The following is a 17,553-nucleotide window of genomic DNA, read 5'->3' as shown; positions in this document are numbered from 1 at the left end:
AGATCATATGATTACATCATTGCTGCAGACAGAACAGGTGTGTTTGTTTATTATGGGTCATAAAAGTGGGAATGAGAAGGATGAAGAGATGGACAGAATGACAAGATGAAAAAGTGAAAGAGGAGAACAGATAGATAGATAGATAGATAGATAGAGAGATAGAGAGAGAGAGAGAGAGAGAGAGAGAGAGAGCGAGCGAGAGCCTTGTACAGTACACAGTATGTACCTTGTTAAAGACCCAGATCTCTCCGTTGACGGTGGGACGGGGGACGCCGTGTCCGTTGTAGTGAAACAGGACGCGCTCCTCTTTAGCGTTCCTCCTCAGAGACGTACACAGCTTCTTCACCTCGTCCACAGTTGGGTCTAAACTCTGCTTATAGCGCGCCTGGTGGACGGAGGACAACATGACGCTTTACACAAACACACTGAACACTCTCATCTTCTGTAACATGGTGATGTTAATCATTAAAGACCATTAAAGGTTCTCTCAGAAGGATAAAGCAACGATCCCATTACTGTGATGGGGTTCTGTAAGAATAGTGAAAATCAACAACAACAACAACAACAACAACAACAACAGAAAAAACTATTTATCACAACATTAGCTTTAATAATCACATCACTCTGATCATGAGAATTAACACGAATGTCCCTCTTAAGAGGCGTCCTCACGTTGCCTAGCAACAGCACTCTCATCACATCAGAACACCAGAACGTCAGGATTAATGAGAAGGAGAGACGAACTCCATAAGTCGTGTTCCCCGGAAAGAAAACGAGGGAGAGGGACCGAGAGGTGTGTGTGTGTGTGTGTGTGTGTGTGTGTGTGTGTGTGTGTGTGTGTGTGTGTGTGCGTGAGAGAGAGAGAGAGAAAGTTTTGATATAAATAAAGTGATAATGTAAATATTTGAAGTGACATCACGATGTTAGCGAGCGAGACTTTTTTATTTCGGGAGGTTTGAGAATAGAAACGTGTCGATATGTTTTCAGTCAGAGAAACAAACATCTCCAGGAAGCTGTAGGATAATAACACAGACAGACGAGTGTGAGTGTTCTTCCAGAAGCACTTAGCGAGAGAGAGAGAGTGTGTGTGTGTGTGTGTGTGTGTGTGTACTCTGGTCGGTCGGTGATGGACACAGAGACAGCAGAAGCAGTAGATGTTCAACATCCAGACAATAATCGATGGAATGACTTTTACCAGCTCGGTGATTCACTTCCTGTGTGTTTGTTCGTTCTTTAATCTGTTCGTCCCAAATGCCAAATGATGAACTCTGAAACTTTCCCGATAAATAAATTAATAATAAGTGAGAGGGAAAAAAAGACAAGCAGAAGGTCATGACCTCCCGCGGTAACGTTCGCCGTTGTCGCCGATCGTACGAGAGGATCGGATTAGCCGTCAGTCAGACGCTAGCGATCGGGATAAAATCTGTAAAAACTTTCTCCAGCGATAAATTAAACGACCTAATTAGCGTTCTCTTTTCTTAGCATAAAACGCTACATTTAGCAAGCCCCGCCCCCAATAAAAAAAGAAGTGGTAGCTAGCTCTGTTAGCTAATCTTATCACGCACAGTGCAACCGAATCAGATCGTAAGTTTATAGCAAGCAAATCGGCGATCGAAGTGAACGGACGTGACTCCGCCCCTTCATCCGTGATCGTGTAACACACGATGGCATCTGTTAGAACGCGACTCGCGATCGTCTTACGCTGACGGGTTACGTTAATCGGCTGTGTTCCGATCCCGATGAAGGGCGTCTCGTTCTGTGCTCTGGGAGTGAGTGTGGAATATGAGATTAACACGAGCTTAAATGGAGCCGTTATTAAATCAGAGCGCAGGATGAGACGAGCTCCAGCGTGGAACCTGTTATTCGAGAGGAGACGATGGATGAGGAGATAACTTCCTCAGGTTGTGTGTGTGTGTGTGTGTGTGTGTGTGTGTGTGTGTGTGTGTGTGTGTGTGTGTGTGTGTGGAGGCTTTACATAGATCTGCAGTCTCCCAAAAGACTTCACACCCTCTCATGCAGGTATCACCTCACAAAATCCCTCATTCCTCTCACTTTCTTTTCTTTTCTCTCCTCCCTGAGCTCGTCCCTTTCTCCTCGGAACCTTCCAGAAACACCGAGAAGCCCCGAGCTCACACTCATACATTTCTTTCCCCCCGCACAGAGACGGCGGACGTTTACGCGAACCGCGGCTATACGCCCGCATCAGGAAGACGATATTACGTGTAAATAATTTAAGAAAGCAGAAAGATTAAATATTCATGACCGAAGCCTGACATTTGCTTTTATGTAATACATTACAGCGATACTGAGAACGTTTACGACTTGATAGAAGTGCAATTTAAAGTTTATTACTAGCGCTGCGTTTTAATACTCGCTCAACACCCGAGTCTCACACGTGGGGCGGAAGGCTTTAAAGGTGCGGCCTCCGATTTTTGAGAAATGCTTCAGAAAACCGAGTCGGAGCGAATAATGAACAAAAATCAAAACAAACGTGTAGCCGATGAGCAGAAAGGGGCGGGGCTTGTCGATATGGGCGGAGAGAGTGTTCAGTGCGCGTGTGTGACATTAGCAGGAAGCGGTTTTAACATCGACATGGAGGATAAAAACAAAGAAAAAGAGAAGAAAGACTTACGATAAGGACAAGAAGTAGGACGTGTTAATATAGGATCAGCTTTCCAGCGCTGGAGAGAACTGAAGGAGCAGGAAGTCGGCCACATATTCACAGGTTGGAGTTTCCCGAGTCAATAACTCCTGAGCTAAACGCTGTTACTACACAAATAACACCTCTTTTCTATCGTAGTAATGTAGAGAGGCAGCTACAACCGCGTTTTGTGTAGTAACAGCGTTTAGCTCAGGAGTTATCGACTCGGGAAACTCCGACCTGTGAATATGTGGCCGACTTTACTTAAGACGCCGAGGCGCTTTTTTCCTTCTCGATAGGTGAGTAACGTTGGTTTTGCTTTGTTACACAGAACTAATATATGCCTTTGTCCTTTACATCATTATGCTTGTGTGGCATTTTTGCTTGTTTGTTTATATACAATCGTATTGTTCTTCCCTTCAGCTATGATAAAGACACGTTTCTTTCTGTTAGTCGTCCGGGTTACGTATGTATGTGTGGGCGGAGCTATCGACACAGGGGTGGGACCCGTTTGGGTTAGGGGCGTGTTTGTTTTGGTGATTTTATATGAGTTGAGTTTTATAAACATTACTAGTCTTGTATGCAGTTGGCTTTAGTCAATAACCATCAGCGAGTTTGTTTTTCTTTTAAGACACAAAGAGAGTTTCGGTAAAAACAAACAAGTCGTCTCTGTTCTTACTGTGTGTGACATCACTGCAGATAAACACTGAGAAGTCTCACAGAAGGAAAAAAGATAAGCATACAATAGTCCATGAGTCAAATCACCACACACACACACACACACACACACACACACACACACACACGCACACACGCACACACACATCCACGACATCCACCACTCACACCACACGCACTACCACAACACACACTACACCACCACACACACACACACACACACACGCACACACGCACACACACACAGGGACACGCGTGCACACACGGACACACACACACATACACAGACACACGCACACATATGCACACACACCAGGTTTATTGTGATTGTAAGGGAGTGAGAAAAAGTTGCTGGTTTCCATGGTAACAAGGCACTACAGATTTAACACTCTTTTCTCTGGAGCTGATAGTGTACAAGGAGAGAGAGAGGGAGAGAGAGAGAGACAGAAAGAGAGAGGGGGAGAGAGAGAGCGAAAAAGAGAGGGGGGGGAGAGAAAAAAAGAGAGAGAGAAAGAGAGGGAGAAAGAGAGAGAGAGAGAGAGAGAGAGAGAGAGAGAGAGAGAGAGAGAGAGAGAGTTTTACAAAGTTTCCTCACACAACAGTACCTGACCTCAGAGACGGAACAGAAACAGGAACGTTATAAATTAAATAAAGGAAACATCACATTAACACAGAATTCCCAACACAGTTCCCAACACCCTGGCATTCCCAACACTCCAGCATTCCCAATACTCCGGCTTTCCAAACACTCCGTCATTCCCAACACCCCGTGTTCCCAACACTCCGGCGTTCCCTACACTCCGGCGTTCCCAACACTCCGGCATTCCAAACACTCCGGCGTTCCCAACACTCCGGCATTCCAAACACTCCGGCATTCCCAACACTCCGGCATTCCCAACACTCCGGCGTTCCCAACACTCCGGCGTTCCCAACACTCCGGCGTTCCCAACACTCCGCCGTTCCCAACACTCCGCCGTTCCCAACACTCCGCCATTCCCAACACTCCGCCATTCCCAACACCCCGTGTTCCCAATACTTCAGTACCGCAGATTTTCACACTAAAAATATTTTCGCACTAAAAATGGATTTAAACACTAAACATTTCTCCTTGTCATCAAATACAGACTGGATTTTATAGACATTTATACAGTATATATTCTGTGCGTGTGTGTGTGTGTGTGTGTGTGTGTGTGTGTGTGTGTGTGTGTGTGTGTGTGTGTGTGTGTGTGTGTGTGTGTGTGTGAGAACAGCAGGAGAAGAGGTGAGATGTCTCTGCCTCGGCTTTTACTCTGCCCTACATCTTACTGCAGTCTGTTGCTTGCTTACACACACACACACACACACACACACACACACACACACACACACACACACACACACACACACACAGTCAATAGCAGCAGGACAGTGCATGTGTGCGTGCGTGTGTGCGTGTGTGTGTGTGTGTGACTAAGTGCAAGTATTATGTAACTGGTTGCAGAATGAAGAGGACTTGTGTCAGTCAGTGCACACACACACACACACACACACACACACACACACACACACACACACACACACACACACACACACACACACACACACACTCCTCTAGTCTCATTGTCTTACACACACACTCCTTATGTGCAGATGATTATATAAACCTCCCGCAGGACGGCTGTTTCTCTCACTGTGTATGAAATGTGAATAAAGTTTGTTCACATCATGCTAACAGTCTTTCTCTATCTCTCTATCACTCTCTCTTCATCAGTCTCTCACTCTCTCTCTCTTAATCACTCTCTATCACTCTCTCTTCATCAGTCTCTCACTCTCTCTCTCTTAATCACTCTCTCTCTCTCTCACTCTTCATCAGTCTCTCTCACTCTCCATTACTCTCTCTCTCTCTCTCTCTCTCTCTCTCTCTCTCCATCAGTCTTCTTTCTCTCTCTCTCTCCATCACTCTCTCTCTCTCCGTCTCTCTCTCTCACTCTCTCTCCTCCAGTCTCACTCTCTCCCCATCACACAGCTAATTATCAGTGATCACCACCTGGGATCTGATCTAAACCCTTATGTTTGTACATCTGACCCCTTCAGGTGACTCCACATTTTACAGCTAGTTATTAAAAACTTCCTGAGGTCAGTTTTAGAGGGTTTTTATTTAGATATAGTTTTTATCTAGCTAGTAATTTGAGCTGCACCTAAAACCTTATTATAGTGAATATTATAAAGATACATTTAATTCTGCTGGATAAAAAGTTGGAGAAGATTCTAATCTGAACGGAGAAGGGATTAAACAAACAAACAAACAAACAAACAAACAAACAAACAAACAAACAAACAAACAAATCAATCCCAGACACAATGTGAGGGGAAAAAGCTAGGAAAGGGAACGATGGGTAATATGAGTCAAGAACGGGAAGTGTGTGTCGTGTCAGGATGAGTGTGGGCTTACACACACACACACACACACACACACACACACACACACACACACACACACACACACACACACACACACACTTATTTATAGAACATGTTAGTGATAAATGAGAGTCCAGAAATGCATCTGTTCAAAAATATCACCACTGCGATAGTATGTCCTCTATTTACGCGTGTGTGTGTGTGTGTGTGTGTGTGTGTGTGTGTGTGTGTGTGTGCATGCGTGTGTGTGTGTGTACTGATCCAATCTGATGGTATAAATAACATATGGAATGTCAGATACATCATTTATAACCTGATCAATGGTGGAGTAAAGAAACAAGCCCTGCTTCTGTGTTCAGTCGATAAAAACACACTTTACTTCACTTAGATATCAGAGATGAAGCTTCTGATGGTCTGCGAGATGCCAGAAGTCCCTCCGGAGTGAGACATAAACCTGACACATGACGTATCACCTCGGATCAGCTGGGAACAGACCTGACCACTCGGACCTTCTACACGGAGAACAGACGGACGCTTCGCGTACACGCGGTTTAGCTGCGTTTCAGTATTTAGCCTTATTTTACACGATATAATATAATATATAATATAATATCTCTCACTCACTCCGTGCCCAGCAACAATACTCAGGTAGGCTGAGGCATTGACACGAGGCTCAATTGGTACTGATGGGCCCAAAGTGTGCCAAGAAAATATCCCCCCTACATAATATAATATAATATAATAATATTTAATTATAATAAAATATAATATAATAATATATAATATAATATATCATAATATAATAAAATAGAATATATAATATAAAATATAACTCATTTCTACCGCTTTACTGAACTACTCGGGTCACGGGGAGCCTGTGCCTATATATAAAATATAATATATAATAAAATGTAATTAATATATAATATTACATAATATAATATAATATATAACATAATCTAATAAAATATAATAAATAATTATAATAAAATATAATATAATAAAATACTATATAATATAATAAAATATAATAAAATATAATAATATAATATAATATAATAATATAATAATAAAATATAATAATATAATAGTTCACACTCTGTAATTTTAGCTTAGCGTAATTAGACTGTTAATAACGATCGAATAAACAGAAGAAGTAAATAATATTAAAATAAAAAAAAGAATGAAATAAAAAAATAATTCCAAATCTAAGTGAATTTATTAAATGTTTGTGATTTAACAAAGAAACACAAGCTTGTAAGTAGAAAATAAATATATAGCGATAAACTCGACGGTTCAAATAAATAAAAGGTTTTTTAAATTGATTTTCCTTTTAATAAATGTTTTGTGTAAAAGCATTATTACACACACACACACACACACACACACACACACACACACACACACACACACACACACACCGCATCGATACCGAAGCGAACGTTTCTACCTTTCGGTCTAACTTTTGCTCCTCCGACAAACTGGCAGCTTTTACGCGGCGAGGTCTGGAGTTTACGGCCTTGACAGAACAAATCTCCTGTTTTCTGAAAGAATTTCTGGTAGACAGGAAGCCGTGATGTGAGAAACAAATAAGTCTGGAAACCAAACGCTCTATTGAGGCTTTCCTCAGAAACCTGACACTAAACACATTACAGAACGACCTTGAGACTGAAGTGCTGAGGAGAAAAAATAATAAACAACACCGCCGACAAACTGCGGACCGCCGCGGACAGACAGACGGACCGCCCGCACGCCGACGTCCTGATTGCATTACGACGTGGAAACGATATAAAAGCTGGCGTTTTTGGAGCAGAGGCATGAAAGGGCACTTAGATTAAAGTCACTTTATTTTCATAATAAAGTGCTCGATGGATTTCGTCTCAGAAGGATCGACTTGTTTCGTTTGACTTTATGGGATTCAACAGAGAACACGTTTGTGCTTCAGATCACAACAACATCCGAGTGCAGAACATCTGCAGTAACCGTAAACATCCCAGACACCGGCGTGTCTTCACCGTGTACACGTCCTCCTTCACCTTCGTTCTGCTTTAGTGGGCGTGGCCAGGCGTCACATGACCGTGATGTACTGATGCCAGGAACCGGATAAAGAGCCGTATTAAAACGCTCTGTTTCTTCTTCTGTGTTCTGAAACATCACCTGGAATTATTAAAGCTGCTGAGATTCTACAGATGATCTGCGAGAAGAATCGGTGAGAAACTGTGGATCAGGACACAGAGGTGATGATGGAACAACCGCACTGTCTCCAATCAACACCTGTCAGACACACACACGCGCATGCACACACAGACACACGCGCGCGCACACACACGGGCACACACACTGGCACACACACACAGACACACGCGCGTGCACACACACATGGGCGCACACATACACACAGACACACACGCGCGCACACACACAAGGGCACACACACACACACAGACACACATGCGCACGCACACACACAGACACACACGCGCGCACACACACCTGCACAATGACATCATCGTCTGTCACTTGCGACAGTGCGAGCAGAAGCACACTGACATGTAATAAAACACATTCTGAAGCGAACCACTGAAAAAAAAAACTGCTCGGGGAAACAGTAGGATCTGGTTTCAGTGACGTCTCAAATCTCAAATACACCGTACACCTCCATCTTTCCATCCATCCATCAGTTTTTCCTCCATCTCACTTCACTTTCATGCTTTGATCAATCTTTATTTGTTCTTCCAACTGACCAACTGTGCATCGTCTTTCTTCTGCTCAAACATCTATCCATCTGTTCATCCGTTCACTGATTCATCTCGCAATGCTTCTATCCCTCTCATCCTACCTCCATCCCAGCCAGCTGTCCATCCATCCACCCATCCTCTTCCTTCTTTTCTCCATCCGCCCATCTCTGAGTCGCTTCTCTATCTGTTCACTTTATATTTGTCTTTTCAATCTATCTAACCATCCCTCCATTCATCAATCAATTAATCCATGCACTGCCCCATGCATCTATCCTTTTATCCCTCAATCAATCAATCAAACAAACTGCATCTCTATCTATTCACTTCTCCACCCATCCCACAGTCTATTCATCACTCCATCCCGATGTTTCCGACATCAAACCCGTGAGCAGTGCGTCATCTTTACTGCCAAGGCAAAGAATAAAGATTTTATCAGTTCTTAATCATCCCTCTATCCCTCACTCTATCCCTCACTCTCACACTTTCTTTCATCTCCATGGCGAGTTCAACATCCTTCATCTCTCCGTCTGTCTAAACCTTTATCCTGAGCTCAATGCACAAAATAATTACTGCGCATTAATGAAGTCTATAGGACAATGTGAGAGGGGGGGGGGAGAGAAAGAGAGAGGAAGGGATAGAGAGAGAGAGAAAGAGAGAGAGAGAGAGGGAGGGATAGAAAGCGAGAGAAAGAGAAAGAGAGGGAGAGAGAGAGAGGGGGAGAGATAGAGAGAGACAGACAGAGAGAGTGTTTAACCAGTGAGATGAGTGGTATAGGAAATGGAAGCAAAAGAGAGAGAGAGAGGGAGAGAGAGAGAGAGAGAGAGTGTTTAACCAGTGAGATGAGTGGTATAGGAAATGGAAGCAAAAGAGAGAGATGAAAGAAAGAGAGATTATGAGAAATTCTCTCCTGTTCTCTACATAAGCCTTAATTATGAGAGAAATTTCCCTCCATCGTCACTTCTGTATGACCTTCTAGTGTGTGTGTGTGTGTGTGTGTGTGTGTGTGTGTGTGTGTGTGTGTGAGTGTAAAAACACTTTGGGGTTCCAGTGTGTATGTGTGTGAGTGTGAGTGTGTGTGTGTGTGTGTGTGTGTGTGTGTGTGTGTGTGTGTGTGTGTGTGTGTGAGTGTAAAAACACTTTGGGGTTCCAGTGTGTGTGTGTGTGTGTGTGTGTGTGTGTGTGTGTGTGTGTGTGTGTGTGTGTGTGTGAGTGTAAAAACACTTTGGGGTTCCAGTTACTGCAGGTTTAAGGCAGCTCCATACTGACTTACAGCTATTACCATTTTACTGCCTTCAATTAAAGGCAACAGAACAAAAATAATAAAGTCTTACAGAAAGCACGAGGATATTAAAATGTTCCTCAGCTCACGCTGGGCCTCGTCCTGGGCCTCGTCCTGGGCCTCGTCCTGGGCCTCGTCCTGGGCCTCGTCCTGGGCCTCGTCCTGGACCTCGTCCTGCCTTCTTTTCAAATAAATCCTCATGGTGTCCTTTTCTATTTAATCATCTCAAACACAGCCTGGTGAAGCTGAGGAACATGCTGAAGAGTCGCAGAGTGGCTCAGGGTGAGCATCAGCAGAGGAGGGGGGAGAGAGGAGAGGAGAGAGGAGGAGGAGAGGAGAGGAGAGAGGAGAGAGGAGGAGAGGAGAGAGAGGAGAGGAAGGGAGGAGGAGAGGAGAGCAAAGGAAAGAGGAGGAGAGAGGAGGAGAGGAGAGGAGGAGAGAGGGGAGAGAGGAGAGGAAGGGAGGAGGAGAGCAAAGGAAAGAGGAGGAGAGAGGAGGAGAGGAGAGGAGGAGAGAGGAGAGGGGGAGAGAGGAGAGGAAGGGAGGGGAGGGGAGAGGAAAGGAGAGAGGAGGAGAGAGGAGAGGGGGGAGAGAGGAGAGGAAAGGAGGGCAGAGGAGAGGAGAGGAAAGAAGAGGAGAGAAGAGGAGGAGAGGAGAGAAGAGGAGAGGAGAGAAGAGGGGAGAAGAGAAGAGTGAGGACAGGACGGCAGCTAAAAGTGCTCCCAGGTCCAGTTGGACGTCAGTGAGGACATTTTACAGCTACAGTTTCCATGTTGAGGTTTTTTTTATTCACCCAAAACAAAAGTGACTTAAACACAAAGCAGAAATGATTTAAATAAATAATTAAAACACTTCCTACATGTTGGGGACAAACCAGTGTGTGAGATGAAGACCATGTCCTTATTGTCCCAGCACAAAGTGTCCTAAAGTCCTTATTATTACTTTATAATGCAGTAATGATACAGATTTATGTAGGTAATATTTCTGTGTAAACCACAGCGAGGTCCTGCTCAGGTTACAGCTCCAACACCGGAGACTCCGTCACTCATCTCATCTCCGTCACTCATCTGATCTCCGTCACTCATCTCATCTCCGTCACTCATCTGATCTCCGTCACTCATCTCATCTCCGTCACTCATCTGATCTCCGTCACTCATCTGATCTCCGTCACTCATCTCATCTCCGTCACTCATCCGATCTCCGTCACTCATCCGATCTCCGTCACTCATCCGATCTCCGTCACTCATCCGATCTCCGTCACTCATCCCATCTCCGTCACTCATCCCATCTCCGTCACTCATCTCATCTCCGTCACTCATCTCATCTCCGTCACTCATCTCATCTCCGTCACTCATCTCATCTCCGTCACTCATCCGATCTCCGTCCACTCATCTCATCTCCGTCACTGCATCCGATCTCCGTCACTCATACCGATCTCCCGTCACTCATATCATTCCGATCTCCGTCACTCATACCGATCTCCCGTTCACATCATCTCATTCTCCGTCACTCATCCGATCTCCGTCACTCATCCGATCTCCGTCACTCATCTCATCTCCGTCACTCATCTCATCTCCGTCACTCATCCGATCTCCGTCACTCATCCGATCTCCGTCACTCATCTCATCTCCGTCACTCATCTCATCTCCATCACTCATCCGATCTCCGTCACTCATCTCATCTCCGTCACTCATCTCATCTCCGTCACTCATCTCATCTCCGTCACTCATCTCATCTCCGTCACTCATCTCATCTCCGTCACTCATCTCATCTCCGTCACTCATCCGATCTCCGTCACTCATCTCATCTCCGTCACTCATCCGATCTCCGTCACTCATCTCATCTCCGTCACTCATCTCATCTCCGTCACTCATCTCATCTCCGTCACTCATCTCATCTCCGTCACTCATCCGATCTCCGTCACTCATCTCATCTCCGTCACTCATCTCATCTCCGTCACTCATCCGATCTCCGTCACTCATCCGATCTCCGTCACTCATCCGATCTCCGTCACTCATCTCATCTCCGTCACTCATCCGATCTCCGTCACTCATCCGATCTCCGTCACTCATCTCATCTCCGTCACTCATCCGATCTCCGTCACTCATCCGATCTCTGTCACTCATCCGATCTCCGTCACTCATCTGATCTCCGTCACTCATCTCATCTCCGTCACTCATCTCATCTCCGTCACTCATCTCATCTCCGTCACTCATCTGATCACAAACTTCTCCTTCTGAGTTCACAAGTTTACAAGCGGCGATTTTTTCAATCCGTTTTTGTAAACGAGCGGTTACTATAGAAACGCTAACTTATAGGAACACAGGAAGAACGAAGGGAAAACGTATGTTGTGTATTATTTATTTATTTATTTATTTGTTAGTTAGGATTGGACAGAAGTGACAGAGACGTTTGTCCTGTGTTGGATCACGACTCTGCTGCGGTTAGAGAAAAGACGCCGATTCGTCATCATCCATCTCATTAACACCAACCTGCTTAATGCCATCACTCCACTCCGATTTGTTCAGTAAATGTCAGAAACAGCACTGCAGTGTGTGTGTGTGTGTGTGTGTGTGGCTGATTTTCCAGCGTGTGTGTGTGTGTGTGTGTGTGTGTGTGTGTGGGGCTGATTTTCCGGCGTGTGTGTGTGTGTGTGGGGCTCATTTTTCTCATGTGTGTGTGCATGTGTGCGTATGAGTGTGTATATGTATGTGTGTGTGCGCATGCATGTGTGTGTGTGTGTGTATATGTGTGTGTGTGTGTGGGGCTGATTTTCCGGCGTGTGTGTGTGTGTGTGTGTGTGGGGCTCATTTTTCTCATGTGTGTGTGCATGTGTGCGTATGTGTGTGTATATGTATGTGTGTGTGCGCGTGCATGTGTGTGTGTATATGTGTGTGTGTGTGTGTGTGTGTGTATGTGTGTATATATGTGTGTGTGTGTATGAATATGTATGTGTGTGTGTATGTATATATGTGTGTGTGTGTGTGTGTGTATGTATGTGTGTGTGTGCGTATGTATGTATATACGTGTGTGTGTGTGTATGTATATATGTGTGTGTGTGTGTGTGTGTGTGTGTGTGTGTGTGTGTGTGTGTGTGTGTGTGTGTGTGTGTGTGTGTGTGTGTGTGTGTGTGTGTGTGTATATGTGTGTGTGTGTGTATATGTGTGTGTGTGTGTGTGCCTGATCTTCCTCCCATACACTTCAGTAAAGACAGCAGCGTGTACTTCGTCTCACCATCCTGCACAATAAGCTTCCTCCCTCCTATCGGTTCCATCTTCTCATCCTGCTTCCTTTCACATCCTCCTGAACTTTCCCTCCATCCTCCTCTCTCCATCCTCCTCTCTCCATCCTCCTCTCTCCATCCTCCTCTCTCCATCCTGCTCTCTCCATCCTCCTCTCTCCATCCTCCTCTCTCCATCCTGCTCTCTCCATCCTGCTCTCTCCATCCTCCTCTCTCCATCCTCCTCTCTCCATCCTGCTCTCTCCATCCTCCTCTCTCCACCATGTATCATTAACCTCTACACATGAACAGTTAAAGCTTCACGGTGTTGTCTGGACACTACGTACGCTGGACGGCACTGTTTTTGTGTCTTGTCTTTTGTCCCACATTGTCCTGTCTGTCTTGTTTGTCGTGTCCTGCACTGTGTACACAGCTCTTTATGGTGTAATGACAATAAAAGCTTCACCAAATCATCTGAGCGCTGATGAAGCTCCACTAAAGCAGACGAGGAGCTCCACTCTGAACACCGTGAACTTCCTCACTGATGTAAGACATCTTCCTCTTTTCCTTCGCTGACATATGGACAGATCACTAAAAGGTCACATGATAAAAACGATGGATGATCGTCAGGAGATTCTGCAGGTGATGAGTAACACCACGCACCGAGAGGCGGAACTTTTATTTAAAACGTTAAGACCACTGATAGAATTGCTAAAGAAAGAAAAGAAGGACGTGCGGCGGTCTCTCTGTCCTTCTGTAGATTTCCTGTCCCGAGTCTTTAGAGCACTCACAGGACCATTAGTGAGAGAAGGCTGTGTGACGAGTGGACACACTAATGGGCATCAGTGCAGGGGTGAGGACCCAGCCACAACACACAGCTCAGTCAGAGATGAGCTCGTCAGTGCTGAGCGGATCGGACCAATCAGAAGAGTCTCTCACTCTGTCCCTCGCTCTCTCAGTCCCTCACTCTCTCAGTCCCTCACTCTCCCTGTCCCTCGCTCTCCCTGTCCCTCGTTCTCTCTGTCCCTCGTTCTCTCCGTCCCTCGTTCTCTCCGTCCCTCGCTCTCTCCGTCCCTCGCTCTCTCCGTCCCTCGCTCTCTCTGTCCCTCGCTCTCTGTCCCTCGCTCCTTGCCAAAGAAAGAGAGTTTTTAGGTTTTAGGCTAATGTTGCTAACTTGCTAAGTAAAAACATTAACTCAAAGGTCTGATTTTTTTTATAATAAATAAATAAATAATCAGGACATATAAAATCCTTCCTGTCACTGGTTCTCTATCCCTCTTCTTCACTCCTCCTCTCACGCTGCCCCCCCCCCCCCCCGGAGGTGAGCTCTGATCAGTGAAATATAACAGCAGAACTGAGATTATTAATAATTCATATCGACTATTTCACCAGAGGAGAAGAAAAAAAAGGCCACAGGGCTTTTAAACACCTAGTGTGTATCTGTAAAGTCCACCGCTTCCCACCTGCTGCATCTGTGTGTGTGTGTGTGTGTGTGTGTGTGTGTGTGTGTGTGTGTGTGTGTGTGTGTGTGTGAGTCCAATCTGCAGTGTGCTTTTAATTCCTGACAGTAACCCGAGATCTTTATTCCTCCTCTTCCTCTTCCTCCTGATTGTGTCCCAGTGAAGCAGAAAGCTGTGGGATTTAAACTCAGCTCTGTTCATCTGTGTGTCCGGATCTGATTTGGTTCTCAGCTCTAAGTCACTGTAAAAGCGTCTGATCAATAATTCATGGTAAATCTGTTGTTTTTCCTGAAAGCTGGACGAGAATTTAAACTATTTATTGTTGTGTTTGTAGCGAGCTGTCAAGCAAGAGCCAGAAAAATGTTCCTTATTAATGCTGAGCAGTGAAACAGCTCCATGGAGCTGCTAATGCACTTACTGTCACTGCCAACATCACTGCAGTACAGTCACTGCAGGGACACGCCCACAACACAGAGACACGCCCACAACACAGAGACACGCCCACAACACAGAGACACGCCCACAACTCTGAGACATGCCCACAACACAGAGACACGCCCACAACACAGAGACACCCATGAGAAAGACACACACAACACAGAGACACATTATCACACCCACAACACAGACACGCCCACAACACAGAGACACGCCCATGAGACAGACACACCCATGAGACAGTGACACACACAACATAGACACGCCCACAACACAGACATGCTTATAAAACAGAGAAAAGCCCACAACACAGAGACACACCCATTAGACAGAGACACACCCACAACACAGAGACAGTGATACACACACAACATAGAGGCACACTATCACAGAGACAAGCCCACAACACAGACACGCCCACAAGACAGAGACATGCCCACGAGACACGCCCATGAGACAAAGTCATGCCCACAAGACAGAGACACGCCCACGAGACAGAGACACACCCACGAGACAGAGACACACCCACGAGACAGAGACACACCCACGAGACAGAGAAAGTTATTATCGGGTTCTTACTCATATCTAGAAGCTGTTTAACATCCTAGTCCCTGGTTAACTCTGTGTGTTCTTCTAGGGGTCTTCAGTTGTTCATTGGGTAAATAAGAGCTTTATAAATAGGGGTCATTTGGAGCCCTGTCAGGTTAATAAACACTAATTTAGGTTCTTCATAACATTTAAACTGCAGCAGCTTTTAACTGTGGACAGTTCTTAAGTAAAACCGTTCCAGAATATTACACACAAATAAAGAAATATGTTGAGCGTGGAGACGTGCTGCACGTGCAGGAGGATCGAACGCTGCAATGTTCAATAACAGTGAAAATGTCAGACAAGCAGCTGGTACACAAGAGGGTAAAGAGCAAAAAGGGGAAAGGAAAAGAAATGTCAATGTACCATCAGTTTAGCAAAACAAGTCTGAGCTCAAGGGACTGCAGTGTGAGAGTGTGTGTGTGTGTGTGTGTGTGGGGTGTGAGTGTGTGTGTGTGTGTGTGTGTGAGTGTGTGTGTGTGTGTGTGTGTGTGTGTAGCAGCTCAGATAAAGTAAAATTACCTGCAACATTTTACACCAAAAACAATACAGTTAATGATATGAAGCATAAAGCAATTCTGAACTACTAATATGATTCGGTTCAGCACCGATATGATTCAATTCAACAATATGATTCAGTTTAGCACCGATATGATTCAATTCAACAATATGATTCAGTTTAGCACCGATATGATTCAATTCAACAATATGATTCAGTTTAGCACCGATATGATTCAATTCAACAATATGATTCAGTTTAGCACCGATATGATTCAATTCAACAATACTATTCAGTTCAGTAACGATACGAGTCCGTTCATCAAAGCTATGATTCATTTCAACAATGATATGAATCAGTTAATCACCAATATGAATCAGTTCAACACCGATATGATTCAAATCATCACTGATATGATTCAGTTCAACAACGATATGATTCAGTTTAGCACCTATATGATTCAGTTTAGCACCAATATGATTCAGTTTAGCACCGATATGATTCAATATAATTCATAACAGATATGATTCATCACCAATATGATAAAATTAATCAAAGATATGATTCAGTTAATTACTGATAAGATTCGGTTCATCACTGAATACTTTTCTGTATAATAAACCGTATAATAAAATGAAATCAGCAACCACATATTTTGATAACTTGAAATTAAAAGTTACACATAACTATTTAAATTTCATTTAATATCTCACCATCTTACCTTATCATGAAGAATTATGATATATATATATATATTCTGTATATATTATTTCTTATTACTATTATTATTTCTTATTATTATTTCTTATTATTATTATTTAGTTAGTTATTATTATTATTTTTATTTATTTGTTTGTTTGTTTATTTATTTATTACTACTGTATTTTTAATTAATTATTATTATAATTATTATTTATACTTCCCTTTCCCACAAGGTCTGTAGTAGGTTTAGATGTGAAAGACAGCACGACTCACCCTGGGTTGCCAGATCTCATACTGTTTCTGCAGGTTGGCCCCGATCGTCTCCAGAGCTTTCTGTGGACTCATGGAGAGAGGATCTGGACATGACACAAATAAACGTACGCACATTTTACCCACAGTATAAATCAGCAGGAGAAATCAATCACAACATGAGTTTGATGGACAGCTCTGTGCTACGAGACTGTGATTAACACGTGGTTATGTTTCACAGCAAAAACACTGCAAACTGATCAAACTGGACTCCTGAGTAAACAAACAAATCAGCGCTCGCTACGTTCCACTCTGTTAGCGCAGGCGTGTCTAAAGCTAAAGAAGAAATCTAACAATCTGAGGGTGATATGATACAAATATTTAATAATAAACAGCTCATGGAGAAGAACTTCATCATTCCTTAAAAGAAAATCACCATCATCATCACCATCATCATCATTGTGATGATATTAATATTGATCATGTCATTGGTTTATTACGTGGATTGATGGAGGGAAAAAAAAACCCAAAACAGACATTTAACAGTCATCGGGGTGGATGAGTGTTAGATGAGTGGATGGAGAGATGGATGAACAGAATAAGGGACCAAGAGATGATATATTAACAGATGTGAGGATGGACGGTGCAGATTAAAAAAAGA

General features: G+C 44.0%; 1 protein-coding gene across 8 annotated transcripts in view; it reads right to left on the bottom strand.

Moving 5' to 3' along the window:
- rptor (regulatory associated protein of MTOR, complex 1) overlaps positions 1–17,553 on the bottom strand; it is an 81,248-nt gene that overhangs the window by 54,468 nt on the left and 9,227 nt on the right. For all 8 annotated transcript variants that reach the window (XM_047813502.1, XM_047813504.1, XM_047813506.1 and 5 more), the window contains exons 4-5: positions 16,917–16,999; positions 227–385 (exon numbers count right to left, since the gene is read on the bottom strand). In XM_047813502.1, the coding sequence (XP_047669458.1) occupies positions 227–385; positions 16,917–16,999 (242 nt within the window). The remainder of the gene's footprint in view (positions 1–226; positions 386–16,916; positions 17,000–17,553) is intronic.

The sequence above is a fragment of the Tachysurus fulvidraco genome, chromosome 5, assembly GCF_022655615.1.
Source record: "Tachysurus fulvidraco isolate hzauxx_2018 chromosome 5, HZAU_PFXX_2.0, whole genome shotgun sequence".
In the NCBI taxonomy this organism is placed as follows: domain Eukaryota; kingdom Metazoa; phylum Chordata; class Actinopteri; order Siluriformes; family Bagridae; genus Tachysurus; species Tachysurus fulvidraco.
Note: the sequence above shows the minus strand (reverse complement) of the source record. Positions and strands in the feature narration are given on the sequence as shown.